A 19,207-nucleotide genomic window follows, 5' to 3' on the forward strand; every position below is an offset into this window, starting at 1 on the left:
TGCTAGCAGTGATCCTCTCTTTACGACGGGCTGAGCCACGTACCTTGAATTTGTACGTAGGACGTGTAGAGCATATCACATTTAAAAGAGACCATCTCTATTTTATTGTGTCAAATATTAAATAGGTCACATGCTACTAACAGTGCAAATGGAAACAATACACTTGAAAACATGCAACAGAATTATTAAATAGCCCTAAATGTGCTAATATATATTATATTGCAATACAAAAATATGAAACTCCTTGGAAGTCATGTCAACTGAATTAACACAGTAGTAAAAACAATGATGTTACTAAACAGTAAGAGCTAACTGTGCTAACAATGTATTATTTATTTTTAGGTTTCACTCTTTAGCATCAGCAATTCCTCCAGCTGTGATGGCAAAAGTAGCCTCATTCTCAGGCATATCTGGGCTGCAAAAACAAAGCAAGAAAACCGAAAATGATTCATATGCTGTGGAATCAAAAGTTATGATCTGTGACGTTGTTATAAAAGTGATTCACACCTGTCAAATATTTTGGCAATTCTCATCTCAGCGCGTCCCTTCCTCAAGCTCAACCTTGTGGTGGAAGCGTGGGCCAGGATGTGCCCGCCGATCGGCTTCTTCGGATCGGCTTGGAATCTAAAATGGGGGGAATGAAACCAAAACTGCTTCGTCAAAACGTGTTTTACCAAATGACAATGCGCAAACAGGTGATCCCTTACGTCATCCCTGCGCCAGGGTCGGCAGTCATTTGGTTTGTCAAAAACACAGCAACATTGTACTCTAAGGAAGAAAAAATATATATTAATATACATCATTTTTATACCTAAACAATATTCAGTACACAAAACACCTGTAATTTTGATGCTTTAAGTGGAGAACACACATAACAATTTTAAACATTTTAAACCGAATATAGTACTTGCGTAACGATTTTTAACATCTTAAGCGGGGTACATAGTGATATTCTGGCTGAATTTCTATTTAAAAAGAAAGAAAGAAATGCTATGACAAAGACAGGCACATTACAATACTGATAAATCTGCAATATTTTATTATCATAAAAAAAAAAAATCAGTGCAGCCCTTAAATTCCTTCTCGAGATAGTTGGAACATCCTTGGAAGTATAAACAAAACTATACGGATAAAAAAAAAAACTAGTAAGTATCCAGATGTTTATGAAAGCTACACAGTGCTGGTTCAGACCTTCAGAGATCTTCTGCAGCCTGGAGAGCATCTGAGCCAGTTTCTGCTGCCTCTCTGCCAACTCACCTCTGCCCGAGAAGTCAACTCTGAACAGAGCCATGATGGAGTCAATAATCTAAAGAGCACACCAGAAATATCTACTTTATTATTCAAGTTATTACATTATAAAACCCATCACTTATTAAGAAAGTTTTCCTTACCAGGAGCTTGAACACTCCAGCTTCCTCATGAAATTTAGCTGCTACAAAGTCCAATAACTCCATCTGGTGTTCACCTGAAGGAACAGCAGAAAGGACTCTTGTTAATTCTTGCCTATATGTTTGTGCCCATGCCTTGTAATCTTGTAATTAACTCATTCAGTGCCATTGACAGTTATAGTCGTCGAAAATTCATTTGAACTATTTATATTAGTTTAACATTTCTTTTCCATTTTTGTTAACAAGAGTATGAAAACCTAGATTTTTTTTTTTACATTAAGAACAGATATAACATTTGTGATTAATTGTGAGTTAACTAGTGAAGTCATGCCATTAATTACGAAAAAATGTAATCGCCTGACGCCTCTAATTTTTAATAATCTTTTCTTCTTTTTTTTTAAGTAATTTTAATAATTTTATTTTTTAAATAATCTTTTCTTTTTTTTTAAGAAAAACATCTTAAAATTAGGGGCGTCAGGCGATTAATTTTTTAAAAATCATAATTAATTGCATGACTTCGCTAGTTAACTCACGATTAATCACAAATTTTATATCTGTTCTAATACAAAAAGAAATCTAGGTTTTCATACTCTTAACAAAAGTGGGGAACAAATTTAAACTAATAAAAATAGTTAAAATGAATTTTTGAGGTATAACCGTTAATGGCAGTGAATGAGTTAAGATTACAAATGTATTGTTAATATTTCCAAACATCAAAAGTAATTCCTTCAAATATATATTCTTCATGTACAGCATTTGTGATGCATATTTTTACTAGTATAGGCCCTGGCATAAAGAACGTTGTCAAGGACGGCATCGTGGTCCACATTAAACCTCTCGGCAATGTCTCTCAGTCTATCTGGGCGACTACAATAGACATGAAGGGTAATAGAAACAAAAGAGATGGAAGAAACACACTCATACAAAACGTGAACAAAATTGTGCTCCTGTTAATATGGTCTCATCAGCGCGAGGATACAAAGTGTTCTCTGTGTCGATAAAGATGACCTTCCCGCCTGAGTAGCCATCTTCTCCTGGAAGCTGAGCAGTGACTGGGACAAAAACAACATAGTGGAGAATGGACTGTATTACTTGCTATAGTGTCCATGTTTTTTTTTAATTTTGTTTTGTTATATGTGACATACCGCAGAGTGTGTGGGAAAGTTGTGTTTTTCCCGTACGAAACTCTGCAGGATAATATCACATTTTAACCACAGTACATAAATATATATATATATATATATATATATTAGGGGTGTTTAAAAAAATCGATTCGGCAATATATCGCAATATTACAGTCACACAATTCTCGTACCGATTCAATATGCAGCCGAATCGATTTTGAATATATATATATTTATGTATATATAAAAGGACAATATGTCACCTCCAAAGGCTTCTGTGATAGCCATACTCTCCATTCCTCCACCCAACAGTTTACTGCAAAACCACAAATAGCAAGTTTGTGACCCAATTCCCATGCCAAACATATTTGCTTGATTAAGTTACAACTCAATACAATACAAAGTAACATCTTAACTCAAACTCCTGACTCCCAGTTGTGATGTGGAAAACGTGCTTCCTCTTGGCACTGTACTCAAAGGCAGTCTGGAAACCAACATTCTATGAGGACAAGAATGATCTAAAAAGTTGAAAAATCACACCAATAGTGTATGACATATTAACTAGTGATTTTTACCAGCATTTTCCCAGCGGCCTCCTTGATTTTTTCCACTTTTGCTTCTGACAACCCCTTAATGTTGCACAGAGCCTTGCGAGTTGTCATTTGGATTCCTTTAACAGTGCAGATGCCCACAGTCTTGAGCTTTTTGATGTCTGCCATATTCTGTGGTGGCAAATGAGAAGAGGAGGTTAGAGGAAAAGGTTTCCAATTTAGACATTGGTTTAGTGATCAAATTTGAATTAATTGTAGTAACTTACTATCCCATGCTTTTGGAGAAGGTCAATGTCTTGGAAAAAGGAATCCTGTTTGTTGGAAGTCAAAGTGAATGTTGGACTGGTTTTCTTTGACAGAATGTTCATTTGTTATGCGAAGGAAATTAAGGACATGGCTTCTATAGATAACATTAGCTCATGTAGTGCTGTTTTTTGATTAGCCAAGTCAAAAAGCTTGAAAAGTGAAATTGTTTTTTACCTCCTCATCTTGAAAGGAAGCATTGTCTTCAACAACTTGATCCTCTGAGACTTTCATTGTGAATGCTACGTGGTCACAACCCTGTGAGAATTCGGGGAAATTTCATGTTAGCCAACATAGCATAACTAGCTTTAGCCGAGGTAAGCTAATATCCAGAAATTAGCTAATAACAGTGCTGGTACAGTATTTCAAAGTCTAACAACGAACTAAGTGTTACTAGTAAGTACTGTATATGTTAGAAATGTAAAACAGTATATGTACAGTAACTGTTTTACGCAGCTGAGAATGAATGTATTAAGTTTGAACAAGTAGGACACCTTCTCAGTCCTGGTGAAGCTTCGCGTCCGTCAAGTCAGTGGCGGGAAGGAGTCTTGGTCATGATAGTTTCAAGTGAAATGGGATTTTCGCCCTCTTAATAACTAGTTGAGCCACCGAAAACAACAAATGGTGAGTTCAAGTGTAGGGACAGATTGAGTTTCTGTTAAAGCATCCGCATGTTTTTCAAATTGTGGAATAAACTACTTGTATGTTATTATAGACAGTACTAGTAGTAGACTAGATTTGATTGTAGTAATGGTATGCCCATTATTACTCAAAAAGTACTGTAAAAATAGACACGTATGGTGAACAATACATAATCTTAGCTACAATGATTGTGCTTTTTTGATAACTCAATTCATAGTTGTTGCTAATTATAGTTAACGTACCCGTAACAAATATTTTTGTATTTTAGTGCTTTCGAACAGCTACACAAGCTTGCTTAGTGAAAACTTAAAGACTAGGCAATTTGTATTAAATGCCAATTAACATTACCTGTAACTGAAATTTCTAGCAACACACTGACCCGGTTCCTATATGATCTTTCAATAACAAGATTCAGTTGAACTGTGACAAAAATGCAACACACACACACACACGAGAGCCTCATTGAGCTCAACAGAAGCTTCAGAGAGATGTTTATTTCCTATAAACAAATATTGAATGTAATATCAAACAAATATTGAATGTAATATCACTTATCACATGACTCTTACAGTGTCACTCTGAACTTAAACATATCCTACACTAACAAGTGGAGGAATGATTCAGAAAACATCCATTTTAGAAGACAAAAAGCAGACAAACTTTTTTTTCCCAGGATGATATACTTATTTTTACATATATTAAAAGAAAAAAAGATGGGAGGAGGTGCCCCTGAAAATCAGTCTCTGTGTGATGTTGAAGGAGAGACAGTGAGACAGACATGCTAAGACGTCTTCTAAGCATTGGATGGTACGAGCCAAGAGTGATGGAGTGACCGAAAGGTTGCATGACTGGTGAAAAAGAAGCTCAAGCCTCTTCTTGTTGTTAAAGCAGTTCTTTGCGTTTCTTCGCGGTCGCTCTGTCTCCCCTTGCGGCCACCAGCCCAGCATTATTGTGGCAGCAGATCTCAGGCTTGAAGTGGGCCACGCATGTTCCTCAGATCTTTCCCGGGACTGCCGGCATCATGCCTGGCATCCCACCAGACATTCCGGTGTTGGGCCCCAACAGGATCTGGGGAGAAAAGTTTGGTATGGTAATCGCATATGAGGTGATAATCCAAATCTAGATTTTTTTTTTATTTATTGAATGGGAATAATTGTTATAATACGGCTACTTTGGTGCTGAAAACTGTTAATAACCTCAAATGATCTAATGCAATGGTTCTCAATCTTTTTTCAGCCATTTTGTTGTCATGTTGAAATGGACACAGTTGTTACAATAAGCAAATCACCTGTCTCTGCTGCTGTAACTGCTGCTGCTCCAGCTGTAGCCGCTCCGTCTCAAACACCACAGGCAACACCAGGATCATGAAGGAAGTCGTTCCCACCCAGAGGGCCGAGCGAGAAAAACTACAATGAGACAAGATGAGAAGTGTCCAAATTTAAATGTGAAATTGAATGACGGATACGAAGATAGACCAATTAGCAAATGTACCTTTACCTGTAAAACTTCTTGGCCAGTGAGACCGAGCACTGTGCTGAGAATTCAGCAGCTGTGCGAACTGTGTCTGGAAACATCTCTGTCAGGCCCCACAACCTCTCCACCAGGGTCTCATCCAACTAAAACAAAAACACATCAACTGAGCCATCGTTTATCCAACTATGCCACTGACGTATAATGACAAGCAGAACAAATAAATGCTCCTTAATTGAATGACAATTAAAGTCTGTATCAATTTACTGGGATTAAATGTGCCGGTAACGCTTACTTATCTAACCGGCTGAGTCTCCTTAAGTAGCAAGCTAGCTTGCTAGGTTTACTACAGCGTTACTGCTGTTTTAGCTAAAAAACACTAAACAAATAAATACAACTTGATGTTTAATAGACAACAAATTAAACATGTTTAGGGAACTAACATCATCGTCGTCCTCGTCGTCGTCAATTTCGTCCTCAGGGGGCCGGGTAGCCACCGGGCCCGCAGCCGGGGAAAGCTCCTCGATTCCGGCCATGACTTCGCTTCTGTCCCGCTGCGAGAATGTCTCGTCGGTCAAGCAGCGCACAAGACAATTAAGATGGACAGACAATGCAACGATGTCTATTGCTAAATTACAGTATTTTAAACAACTGCCAAGTTGCTCCTAAAAAAAACCCTGCTAATGCTAGCACGCGTGCATCAATGCAAGTCTGAGGTCACCGGCGTAACGCATGCGCGTAGGAACGTCGGGGTCAAGTGACGTCGACTGACAGGGGTCATTTGGTACTTTGCGTAAATTAAGTAGCGCTCTCTAGCGTTTGGGTTTCTTAATGCAACCACTGACTTTGTTTTGAACTGACCAAAAATAACTTGTTTTCGCTTACCAAGTTCTCTTCTGGGAACATTGGATGAGCATGGATCCAAAAAACACGTTTAAACTTCAAACTTGGTTGACATTTAAAGAGTGAGTGTAATCAGTACTCTGAACAAGGCACAGTTTATGAATATGTCACATTGTAGGCTAAATAAATATGTAAATGTCCTATTTTACTACTGGTGCATTTACTTTATTTTATGAACTTTATGAACGACCACGAGCGGACGGGTGATTCTGGTATTAGCCACCGTCACAAGTACAAATGTATGGTATCGGTAATCGCCCATCGTAAATTTACTATTAAATATTAATGGAAAATATGAGTAGAATAAAAATATTTTAATATTTTATTTTACATTTTAAATTAGTTAAATAAACAATGTAAAAATATATATTTTAATGCTTCTTATTTCAATATTTACAAAATAACAAATGCTTTTTAAAGTATATATTTACAATAAATCAATGAACCAATTATTAAATTATATTTCAAAAGACAACATTTTAATTAAACAATTTTAGAGAAAATCTGCAAAATTACTGTAACAAACATTACAGGACTCTTATTAATTAATAATGTCAATGCTCAGAGTAGGCCGTGTATGGCCTGCTGGCCTTACATTAAACACGCATACATTTAACTTAAAAAAAAGTTTATTTAAAGGACAATGTGCAGTAAAATTTAAAAGATGGCTGCACGAGATTTAGCAGTTAGCACTGTGCTAGTTTCCATCTATAGTCCCCCCAAAATAAAACTACACGACAAAGTTAAAATGACATAAAGCAACATACAAACACAGAGTACAAAATACAAAGTGCTGTGTCATCAAATTATAGTCTTGAAGTGCTGAATTATAAAGCGCAACATAATTAAGTGCTGTACTGTGAATTTGTTGTTTGAAAATAATACTAATAATATATATATATATATATATATATATATATATATATATATATATATTTATTTTACCGTATACGAATGTGGCCTATATCTGTCCACGACATGTGACAAACATGACCAAAACGATAAACAATCTGTAATATATTAACTTACACGTTACTCAACATTTACTTAAACACTTGTCCAAATGATAGCATGTTTGACTTTCCCTGTTTTTGCAAATAGGAAGTGTTTTTTTTCATTCATGTTGTTTTTATGGGAGGCTGTCGCTGGGAGTAGCAAGAGGGACGCAGGGATTCCTTGTTTACATCCTCCCGGAGTACGCGGCGGGGGCGGACGTAACTCCGCCCTCATTCTTTAGCCCTGACGTCATTGTCGCTTGTTTTTTTTTTTTTTATGAATGAAAGAATCCCACCTCAGAGAGCAGCGAAGTCATTCCGGGAAAAGGCGGACTGACATTTTGTCGCCATAGTCGCTTCGAGCCAGCGGTGAAATCGTCACATTTCGGAAGTACGACGCCGCCGGAGAGGTGTATGCGAGTCGGTAACAACAAGAACGCAACAGCGGAGGAACAGTAACAATCGGGAATTCGCCAAATAAGCCAAGGACAAGTGAGTGGGCAGCTGTTTACTTTAATCTCTCGTAGCCGACACCGCTGATGCTAATGATGCTAACAGCTCGAATTACTAGCATGATCACAACGGCGTGGATGATTGTGTATCCCCTGTTAATAATAAAAATAGTCATATTAAATCGGGCTATTTTCCTTAGAAATTGGATTTTCGTTTTGGGTGTAACTACGCGTTTAAACACATGTAATAATAACAACACATTTTTTATAGTCATGCTAAAATGGATGTCGAATGCAGCCGCTGGGCTTGTTTACCACAGCTTTACCCTAAAAATGACCAGCTCATCTGCCATATATAGGATATGACAATGGAAATATGATTTAGTCGTTTACCATAATACCAGTTGGCATTTTTGACGTTTTACGCAATTGTCGCTGTTGCGTGGCGGCGTTGCGTTCACTTGTTGATCTCGGGTTTGGTAAGCTTACATGTAAAACGCAGCAGACCTTCTTAGGTAGTATTTTTAGCCGAGCATATACGCGGATATCCTGTAGTCTTGGGACAAATATAGCAACGGAGGCTAGTTTTGCTTGGATTTTTGACTGGCCCTAGCCGGTTTGGCTTTTAGCGGGTGCGAATGGCGTATTGCTGAATCACCGTGACTTTACGAAACGACGCTTTGGCCACCGGCGGTTGGGACGCCGACGCGTTTGCGGCCACTTCACGCCCCACACTTTTAGGGGAATTCCAATAACTGTATGCAAAATTGCAGCGTTGTCTTTTTCATATTGTAACTGTTTCATACCTCACGTTGTAAACCGACATCACAGTTGAGGAAAAGGGATCTAATTAACTTTCTGCCTCTAATGACATTTCTGGCCGGAATGTGGTCTAAATTGACACCGAACAACAATAGGTCATTTCTGTTAAACGCAAAATGAGCTGAGAGCTGTTTTTCAAAAAAGAAAGTGAAAGTGTCATAACCTAACCTGTTCATAAGGTCTATTTATAATGTAATATATAATAAAAGCAGATGAATAGTGTAGACTACACCTCCATAGCGACAACCCTTGAGCCGACCCTGCCCATGTGTTCATAAATTTCTGCCTTCCATCCTGTGGTTTTGCTGAGTCTGCATATCAGATTTGGTTTCATTGGCCTTTTCTTGAGAGGGTGGCATTTTTTGGAGAAGTTTATTTATCAGAACCTATTGCATTACCAAGAAGCGACAAATGGAATGGGGTTAAAAATTTAGATAACCAAACTACGAATCCCACTAGAGCACATGTGTCAAACTCAAGGCCCGGGGGCCAGATCTGGCCCATCACATTATGTTATATGGCCCTCAAAAAGCAAATCATGTCAGTCACCTTCCATAATCCTTTGCTAAAATATGTACCACAATTTCAATAATGTAATAATAAATAATAATAACCGAATCAAACTATTATCGAGGGCTGTCACTACTTAATATTTTTTTTAATTGATTAATCGGATAAAAGGTTATTTTGCATTAAAGTGTATTACAACTATTTTCCTAATTATTTTTTATTATTAAATGTTTGTTGTATATTTGCTATTGTTTAGTGATTAAAAAAACAACTAAACAACAATCAAGCAATACCACACAATAATCTTATTCACTGCCATGAATTTATTAAAAAAAAAAGTTTATTAAAAAGTAGAGGCAACAGGCGATTACATTTTTAATCGGAACTCACGATAAATCACAAATGTTATATCTGTTCTAAATGTACAATAAAAACAAACAAAAAATGTAAAATAGTCAAAAATAATTTAGTGGCAGTGAATTAATTAAAAAAAGAAAAGATTATTAAAAATTAGGGGCAACAAGCGATTAATTTTTTAAAATTGTAATTAATCTCGTGACTTCACTAGCTAACTGACGATTAATCTCAAATTGTATGTAGTTCTAAAAACAATTTAAAAAATTCTAGGTTTTCATACTCTTGTTAACAAAAGTGGGAAAAATGTTAAACTACTAGAAATAGTTAAAATGATTTTTTTTTACGTTTATAGCCGTTAATGGCAGTGAAAAAAAAGATTATTAAAAATTTGGGGCGTCAGTCAGAAATGTACAGTTGCTTAAAATTTCAATCGTAATTAATTGCATGACTTCACGAGTTAACTCACGATTAATCACAAATGTTATATCTGTTCTAAATATACAATAAAAAAGGCAAAAGTGAAAAAAAAAGTTAAATAGAAATAGCTTAAATACATTTTGGACGTTTAGAGCCGACAATGGCAGTGAGTGAGTTAAGCAATACCACACAAGAGCGATTGTACTCTGATGCTCTTCTTGGGCAGGAACTGTCAGATGCTCAGCCCCAAGTCATCAAGTGCTTTTACGATGTGTTTTTTATTATTATTATAAAGACTCTTTCTGACTGAACAAAGTACATTAGTAGAAAGTGTGTTCTTTATTTAGCTACACAATTAAAAACATATTAATCGTTCAGGAGGATCGAAGTTGCTTTGAGTTAAATAACGGAAGGTCAACATCAACCAGGAAGTGTGCAATGACAATTCTTTCACACCCAGCACACTTCCTTCTCAGCTTAACATGAGAGCCAAAAATAAAATAAAAAAAATCCTGTCCACACAATGGAAGAAAGCATTGTCGCTATGCAGCAGACACTGTCGCCACTATGAGCCTGCGGGCTTTTTTGAGCCCAACATAAAACCGCTAGTTCAAGTCATCGTGACCTGACATACACTGCAGGCCCTCACCCCTCACCCCCCGCCCCCACCCACACCCACACCCAACCCACTCACACAACTGACCTTAAGAGGAATGTAGGAAGTCACACACCGCCTCTGTGAACAAATGTTAGATATGACGATAATGTTTCTAAATGGAGCTGCTCAAAGACGCCGCAATGTTAAACAAGCACTTCTGCTAATGTAAGCAGAAGTTTTGTGTTACACAAACGTCCACGCTTAGTTTGAGTTCAGCTTATTTTATTCACGTTAAAGCAACAAAGTGTAGCATTTGTACAAAGCGGTACCACTAACAGTGGTCACAACATTAGGTACACACCATATCTTGTCTGTTGATGCTTCCAATGGGGCGGCCATATTGGCCAAAACAATAGGTACACCCCAGAATGTCATCTGTAGACGCCTCCAATGGGGCGGCCTTATTGGCCAAAACATTAGGTACACCCCGGATTCTCATCTGTAGACATCTCCAGTTAGGCGGCCATATTGGCCAAAACAATAGGTACACCCCGGAATGTCATCTGTAGACGCCTCCAATGGGGCGGCCTTATTGGCCAAAACATTAGGTACACCCCGGATTCTCATCTGTAGACATCTCCAGTTAGGCGGCCATATTGGCCAAAACAATAGGTACACCCCGGATTCTCATCTGTAGACATCTCCAGTTAGGCGGCCATATTGGCCAAAACAATAGGTACACCCCAGAATGTCATCTGTAGACGCCTCCAATGGGGTGGCCTTATTGGCCAAAACAATAGGTACACCCCGGATTCTCATCTGTAGACATCTCCAGTTAGGCGTCCATATTGGCCAAACTAATAGGTACACCCCGGAATGTCATCTGTAGACGCCTCCAATGGGGCGGCCTTATTGGCCAAAACATTAGGTACACCCCGGATTCTCATCTGTAGATGTCTACAATGAGGCGGGAATATTGACCAAAACATTAGGTACACCCTGCATTCTCATCTGTAGACGTCTCCAATGGGGCGGCCATATTGGCCAAAACATTAGGTACACCCCGGATTCTCATCTGTAGACGTCTCCAATTCGGCGGCCTGATTGGACAAAGCATTACGTATCCCAGATTATTGTCCGTAGGCATCCCTAATGCTGTCACGAGTCAACAGTCCCATTCAAAATTTCCGCGGCAATCTTCTAGTTTAGCATGTTGTGCTATTTTTCATTTTGTTTCCTAACTCTTGCATCACACTATGGCTTCTTGTTGATTTACTACTTCTTTAATTTGCTCTTTACATTCATCTGTGTTGTACTTTATGGTTCATCCTGCAATGCCCATTGATATTGTGCCACAAGGGGGCAGTATAATACAACCATACATAATTCATGAAGAAGAGTTTTACACCTAAGTGAAGTGTACCACTAAGCCACCATCATGCCCTGTAAACAGTCATAAATTCTCTTCCAAGCCATACGGTGTGGTGTGAATAGAAGTCAAACACCGATATACGTCTATAATGTGAAATAGTTCAACCTTCTCAAATTTAATAAAATTGTACTATTTGGTCCATGAAAACTTTTCGGAGCATTTCTTTAGGCTTAACATGCATGTGGTATTTATTATTATTTTTTGGGTCAAATGAGATTTGTCCTCACAAGGCCAGTCAGCCCTTTATGACATCAGAATTTTTCCGATCCTCTGGTTGGTTGGTCACGAAACAACCAGCAACACACGACTACTAGTCGTAGTCCATATTGTTAAATTTAATTTTACAATCAGATGCTTTGGTGAGTATAATATATTTTGTAGCACAGTTACAAGCTGCATTAAATCCCATGCCGATTTTGATTTAAAATGTATCACACTAAAATTGCCTTTTTGTGTAGTAGCAGGCAAAAAAAAGAAAGAAGAAAGCCTGGGACGGTTGGCAGGAGGAAGTGTTGCTTAGGACACCTGCTTTGAGCAAGCACAATGCCAAATGCCTTTGTAACTTCCTCTTTACCACGTCAACCAACAGACAGCGGGGCCTGTCACTTTCACACACACAAAAACTCCCTCTGATATCAAACCAGGGAATTAGACAAGAGCGCGTGCGTGGAGAGAATGAGAGATGTGCGGCTTCTCCTTTTCTTCTGCCTTGCATGACCGGCGGTCTTGTGAGCGGACGTAAATGTCAGGCCAGCAGAACCAAAACGGCGTGATGTACTGACTCGCATGTGACCGCCTACCTTTAAAAAAAAAAAAAGATAATCAGAATCTTGTTTGTCTCTTTTCAGAGTGTCTGAATCTGTGCTGACTGGTTGTCGGGGGCGGGGGGAAACCCGAGGAGAGTGGGATCATGACGACAGAGAGAAACAGCAAAGCCCTGAAGGTAACACGCACAAGCAAGAAACAGTGGGAACGCATTCAGTTGAGTCATTTACACAATAGTCAGAGTTTTTAATAAGGGCCTAACCTATTTGGATTTTTTGGAGGCCGATATCCATCCTGATACAGAATAAAATTAACTCATTCACTGCCATTGACGGCTATAGACGTCAAAAATTCATTTGAACTAGTTCTATTAGTTTGAATTTTTTTTCCATTTTTGTTAACAAGAGTATGAAAACCTAGAAAAAAAATAGTGTACATTTAGAACAGATATACAAATTTGTGATTAATCATGAGTTAACTATTGAAGTCATGCAGTTAATTACAATCAAAAATTTAAACCTGACATGATAAAAAAAAGAAAAAAAGAACGATTATTAAAAATTAGGGGTGTCAGGCGATTACAATTTTTTATCGTAATTAATCGCATGACTTCACTAGTTAACTCATGATTAATCACTAATTTTATATCTGTTCTAATGTACAATTTAAAAAAAATCTAGGTTTTCATACTCTTGTCAACAAAAGTGAAAAAAAAAGTTAAACTACTAGAAATAGTTCAAATGAATTTTTGACGTCTATAACCGTCAATGGCAGTGAATGAGTTAAAACAACCAAGTAATCAGCTGATTTAAAAAAAAAGCAGATAATGACTAAAATAACCTCTTTAATACTTACAACAATTAAGGTATGAATTACAGGAAAAACATTTGACCATTTTCCAATATTTTGTCCTTTAGTATTTGTTTAAATTTAAACTATATAAAAAAAAAATCCCCCTGTGTTTCTGAATATTTTTTTTTCAGGGAGCTTTGTTTTTTGGTGTAATTTTTTTTAAATCAACCCATTTTTTGCCAATTTTTTGGCAGTTGGTGGGGTGACTTTTATTATTTGTCTTATGTTGTAATGTGAAAAAAAGCAGATATTTTAGCCCCATTATTAGTGTAAGTAGCGCACTACGGAACTATACAAGCTATACTAAAAAAAATAACAATATAAATAATAATAATTGCCTTTCAAATAAGACACTCTAAATGCTAAAAATGAGTCAAACCCTGTTTATCATCTAAAAATGTTTGTGGAATACGAATTAAGCAGTATAATCCACCTGTTGTGATCCACCTCAGGGGGCGGCCATTTTGCCTCTAACTGTCGACTGAAAATGACATCACAGGAAAATGGCCGCCCTTTGAAATTAATTAAAAAAGGTGGATTTTGCTGCTTAATTCACTTTCCACAAAATCCACTTGTTTTGATCCATCTCAGGGGGCGGCCATTTTGCTTCTAACTGTCGGCTGAAAATGACATCACAGGAAAATGGCCGCCCTTTGAAATGGATTAAAAAAAGGTGGATTTTGCCGCTTAATTCATTTTCCACAAAATCCTCTTATTTTGGTCCATCTCAGGGGGCGGCCATTTTGCTTCTAACTGTCGACTGAAAATGACATCACAGGAAAATGGCCGCCCCTGAAATGGATCAAAACAGGTGGATTTTGCTGCTTAATTCATGTTCCACAGAATCCACCTGTTTTGATGCATTTTAGGGGGCGGCCATTTTGCTTTTTACTGTCGCGTGTCGACTGAAAATGACATCACAGGAAAATAGCCGCCCCCCAGAGATAGCAAAAACTGTTGGAATTTACTGCTTAACTCATATTCCACAAACACAATATTAAGTCACAACACCGTGTTTATACTTGTGGCGTCGCATAGAACATTTTTACTTGGCTTCCCATTTCAAGCACTCTTAACGCTAAAAAACAACAAAATATTGTGCCGAGGTCACCTAACATCACCTGTACAACCCTAGATAGTTTTGTAACTGCCTATAGATGCCACAAGATAACGCCAAAGCCCTTTTTTTAAAAGTTTTGTTTTTACTTTTGTCCTCACTTCTACAGAGTTCTTTGGCAACTAAGCAACATTAAAAAAAAACAGAAATGGCTTTTGGCCTGAGCACAATAAACAGTAAGTTAACCAGCAAATAAGGGATGATCAGTTCCTCCCAAAATAACCAATGAATACGCAAATTCACAAATGCCGAGCCACAAATATGCGGGGGAATAACTACTACAAAAGACTGGGCCATTCATTTCTTTTCTAGACTGTTGTGTACACTTAAAACGTTGATGATAAAAGTAACCCAAATTAGGCGAAAAAGCTCAACTAGCACTTGATTGTGATCAACGATTGGTCAAAACTACCCACACTGAAGAAACGCCTCTTCTGTCACCACCCTTCCTTCTCACTCAGGTGAAGCAGGAATGCGGCGAGAACGTGCCCTTCCTGTCCGACAGCGAGCTCATGTCGCTGACGGTGCGGGAGCTCAACCTCCACCTTCGCGGCATGTCCCGCGAGGAGATCCAGAAGCTGAAGCAGCGCCGGCGCACCTTGAAGAACCGGGGCTACGCCGCCAGCTGTCGGGTCAAGCGGGTGTCCCAGCGCGAAGCCCTGGAGCAGCAGAAGATGGAGCTCCAGAGGGAGGTGGACCGGCTGGGGGCGGAGAACGCCGGCATGAGGAAAGAGCTGGAGGGCTTGGGCGCGCGCCTGGCCGCGTTGCAGAGGTTCGCCAGGGGTCTGGAGGCCGGCGGGGGGAACCTGCTGGCCACCGCGCCGCGCCTTAACACCGCCTCCGTCATCACCATCGTCAAGAGTCCGGCGCAACCTCCGCCGCAGAGAGGCCACGAGTCTTCCTAGGCTCTGTAAACTAACTGAGGGGGGGTTGGGGGCTGTGTTGGACACACACACGCGTACACGTACACACAATGGAACACAATATTGGTAGGATAATACGAAACATCAGTGCTACGCCCGCACGCAGGAGTCATTAGCGTATGACATCATCAAGGACCAGCTGAGCTACTTCTCAGTAAGTGCTTGCTCATTATTTCTTTTCTTAGCACTTCTAATGTACAGTACTGTGCAAAAGTCTCGTCAGACCACGGACGAGTTAAAACGGAACTTTGACGTCTATGACCGTCATTGGCAGTGAATGAGTTGATGGCACATCCGTAACACTCTTTTTGAAATGATAAAAAATTGTTTTCAGTGGAATTTATCCATTATTTCCATAACTCATTTGCTCCCAAAAACGTATAAATATGTTCTATTTTAAATATTACCACGCTCCCAAATACGTATTTATACTTTTTTTTTTAATGCTAGAGCATACAGAAGCAGCCTCTGAACTGAAGAGAATGCTTGAAGCAATGATAGTTATTACAAAAACGGCCAGCAGAGTATAAAAGCTCAACCAGGGCTATGTTGCAAAAAGCTCTTCCTCCCAATGTTTTACAACAGATTTGTGAATAATGATGAAAATTAGCTTTATTCTAATGCTAATTGCTGCAAAATGGAAACTTTTTTTTATTGGAAAATTAAATGGCATTTTTTTGCTCTTTATTGGAAAATAAAGTTACTTTTTTGAAACTTTTTTTTTTTTAATTCAAGGATTAACAGAATTATGCAGATACAATGAAAACAACAGAGGCCCCGGAATTGAACCCTGTGGAACGCCATATGTTACGTTTTGCATGTGAATTCCTATTGCACATTCTTTTTTGCTCGACAAAGTATGAAAGGATCACGGTTAAGAACCACTGTGCGAAAATATATTCTCAACTCTATTTTAAATTCCGCTTAATTCCACACGTGGAAGAAGAAACTTCGAAACAAGCAACATGGTCATAAAACGTTTCCATTGTACTGTACATTAGCTAATAGCAATGCATCCCACATCCATGACTTACTGTTGACAGCTTAATCACAACCCGACTGTGTCACTGTTATGCCACCGAAAGGGCGGAGCTTTCTCCGCTTCTGCTTTTTGGGAGCGTGACCCAAAAAAAAAAAAAACCCCACACACACCAAAACTTCATAGTCAAGTTTCCCCCACAGTTCTACAAACTTCTGCATTCCAGCTTGTTTTGTTTGCGGCCTATCGCTACCCTCAATGGCACAACAGGGTCGTGGGAGGCTTAAGTATCCCGTAATATGTGTTGAAATTGTTACGGGGGGGGGTCATTATATTCGGAACTCCTGCTGGAGGATGACTGATGTTCAGGGTTTGTACACCAACACGGTGCCTTCAGTGCTTGTGGGAGGTATCAAACCGAACCTGCTGACCGTCCATCACATTTTTTTTGTCCTGGCTAAAATAGCACACAACTTTATTTGTCCTACGGTTCCTACTGTGATTCTGCTACACGTTCGCTACATCATCGTTGGTCATCGTTTAGCTGAAGACGCGGCGACTCACTCCGCACACATTCCTCTTTCCGTGTTCTTATTTGTAACGTTTGTACGTGCCGTCGAGACGCAAGTGTTGAGTGACATTTATCAGAGATATATTCTATATTTTATTTGTATTTAAAAAGTAGATATTTTGACAAGACAAGCTAACTGAGTGCTGTGATGTTATGTTTGTTTTCAGTACTTCCATAGTCGGGGGGGGGGGGGGTATTTTCATGTCTAATTGTATTTGTGTGACAACGATTCCTACTTCACGAAATGTTGAATTATTAGCTATGTAGAAATATGCTCAAAAGGCGACGGCCATATTGCTGTGTGATGATTCGTGCACGTGTGTTCTTGCCATCAGAGGCGGTAAATCCAGGTCCGGAAAGTAAAAAGCCTGCCATCGTTTTGCTTTAGCCCCAGGTGCTAGCTAGCTAGAGCTGGGAGCTAGCTCTAGCGAGCTAGCTAGCTCGCTAGCTAGAGCTGGGAGCTAGCTAGCTAGAGCTGGGAGCTAGCTAGCTAGAGCTAGCTAGAGCTGGGAGCTAGCTAGCTAGCTAGCTAACTAGCATCAATAGCTAAAGCCAAACGGTAGCAGGGTTTTTATTTTCTTGACCTGAATTTGCCGCCACTGCTTGCCATAGTGGATTCTTGGAGGGATATTATTCTTCTTTGTTTATTTTTTATGTTATTAATGTGGGGGGAATGAGAAAGGCTGAGCAGAAAGCGATAGCGGAAGAGAAGATGAGGAAATGCCAGGTCAGATTGATGAATGATGGAAAAAGAAAGTGGAAAAGAAAAGACAAGGAAACGAAGGTGTCAAGCGTATTCACTTGAAAAACCTGCAAGGAGTTGAGTCATAATTATTATGTTAGTTCATGAGCAGACGTCGTGACACAATTAGATTTGTGTTGAAAAATAATTCAAATATACGAAGCTTATATTTAGCTATATGAATATTTGTGGTTTAAAAAAAAAAGCATTTATCTATATTTCCAATGTCTCACCTCTTGTCAAATTGTGCTGGACGTTTTGTGATACTTGCAAAACAAAAATGGTCTTTGTATTTATTGTACTTTTTCTATTGTGAAAATTGAAGTACATCATCTATTTTATATATTAATTATAATAAATGTTGTACATATTGTACATAAAATGTGCTTTTGTGGTTGTTGACTCGAGTAGTGACGGATGAGGTTTTATGTACAGGATGTGTTGTACATATCAGATAAACTGGGGTCAATTGAAGACTGTTAAGTAAAAAAAAAAAAAAACACTGGTCACTTGTAAGTATGTTATTTAAAAGTGGATTCAAACTGAAAGATAAAGTAATAAAGTAAAAAGAAAAATATTTCAACTTTTTTTACCCAGTCAGCATTAGTCATCATTTAAAAATAGGTCGGCATGGCTCTTCCTCTCGTAATGACAACAGGAAAGCAGAAAATAAAAATGTCACATGATCCACGTGTGTCTGAAGGCCTGACCTACTGGTTTCTATTTCCTGATGACAAACACACATAAACCTCGAGGAGCGACTCGACAGGTGTTTATATGAATCAATGTGTCCACGATATGACATAAGAATGTGCTTGGAGTGTGCTGCAGTGTCGTTGGGGTCTATTTATGAAATGGGTAGGGCTCCCCCTGGTGAACATATCCGGCATTGCAACTGGCAGGGAAAGTCAATGAGTCATTCTGGCACTCACACTGGACAGTTTGACGTTCGTAGAAGTTTCTCCAGTCTTTTGAGTCATCTTCAGATGAAAATAAGTTTGTCATGCACAAGTAATTAAATCAAATTGACACGAGTGTCAGGGAAGGTCCTGACTTGTCGAAGTGTTCATGAGCAAGGCACTGATCGGGTCAATAAAAGTAGCAGTGCTTACACACGTCACTCTACTTTCACCTTGCATTACAGAAAATTGCTTCTTCTTTTTTTTTTATATATTTGTACACGAATACATAAGCATGAAATTAAACAACCAAGAAAATTTGGCCCATTTCTGAAAATGTGTTAAGAAAAGTAATACAATGAGAAATGGGTTAGTTACATTTAGCAAAATTATCT

The 19,207-nt window shown here is 38.7% G+C and overlaps 3 protein-coding genes across 8 annotated transcripts; 1 reads left to right on the plus strand and 2 right to left on the minus strand.

The window, feature by feature from the left end:
* Window positions 1-75: 75 nt before the first annotated feature.
* Window positions 76-7,815, minus strand: dmc1 (DNA meiotic recombinase 1). Of its 6 annotated transcripts, none has more exons than XM_077551268.1 (14): window positions 7,673-7,815; window positions 3,544-3,624; window positions 3,330-3,374; window positions 3,088-3,234; window positions 2,929-2,996; window positions 2,776-2,828; window positions 2,534-2,575; window positions 2,368-2,440; window positions 2,164-2,255; window positions 1,392-1,465; window positions 1,192-1,306; window positions 708-768; window positions 508-624; window positions 76-415 (listed from the first exon to the last, which is right to left on the minus strand). In XM_077551268.1, the coding sequence occupies exons 1-14, from the start codon at window positions 7,691-7,693 to the stop codon at window positions 346-348; spliced, it is 1,059 nt and encodes a 352-aa protein (XP_077407394.1). In that variant the 5' UTR covers window positions 7,694-7,815; the 3' UTR covers window positions 76-345. The 6 variants fall into 6 exon arrangements, with proteins under 6 accessions (XP_077407394.1, XP_077407393.1, XP_077407396.1 ...); XM_077551267.1 differs by having other exon boundaries at window positions 2,929-3,011; XM_077551270.1 differs by lacking the exon at window positions 7,673-7,815 and adding an exon at window positions 3,861-3,916 and having other exon boundaries at window positions 2,929-3,011.
* tomm22 (translocase of outer mitochondrial membrane 22 homolog (yeast)) lies at window positions 4,471-6,253 on the minus strand. The gene is made up of 4 exons (XM_077551275.1): window positions 5,922-6,253; window positions 5,506-5,624; window positions 5,297-5,414; window positions 4,471-5,076 (listed from the first exon to the last, which is right to left on the minus strand). Exons 1-4 carry the CDS (start codon window positions 6,012-6,014, stop codon window positions 5,002-5,004), a joined length of 405 nt encoding a protein of 134 aa, XP_077407401.1. The 5' UTR covers window positions 6,015-6,253; the 3' UTR covers window positions 4,471-5,001.
* Window positions 7,719-18,299, plus strand: maff (v-maf avian musculoaponeurotic fibrosarcoma oncogene homolog F). Its single transcript, XM_077551273.1, has 3 exons — window positions 7,719-7,868; window positions 12,813-12,907; window positions 15,160-18,299. The coding sequence occupies exons 2-3, from the start codon at window positions 12,875-12,877 to the stop codon at window positions 15,601-15,603; spliced, it is 477 nt and encodes a 158-aa protein (XP_077407399.1). The 5' UTR covers window positions 7,719-7,868; window positions 12,813-12,874; the 3' UTR covers window positions 15,604-18,299.
* Window positions 18,300-19,207: the final 908 nt, after the last annotated feature.

This window comes from Vanacampus margaritifer, chromosome 18, assembly GCF_051991255.1.
Source record: "Vanacampus margaritifer isolate UIUO_Vmar chromosome 18, RoL_Vmar_1.0, whole genome shotgun sequence".
In the NCBI taxonomy this organism is placed as follows: domain Eukaryota; kingdom Metazoa; phylum Chordata; class Actinopteri; order Syngnathiformes; family Syngnathidae; genus Vanacampus; species Vanacampus margaritifer.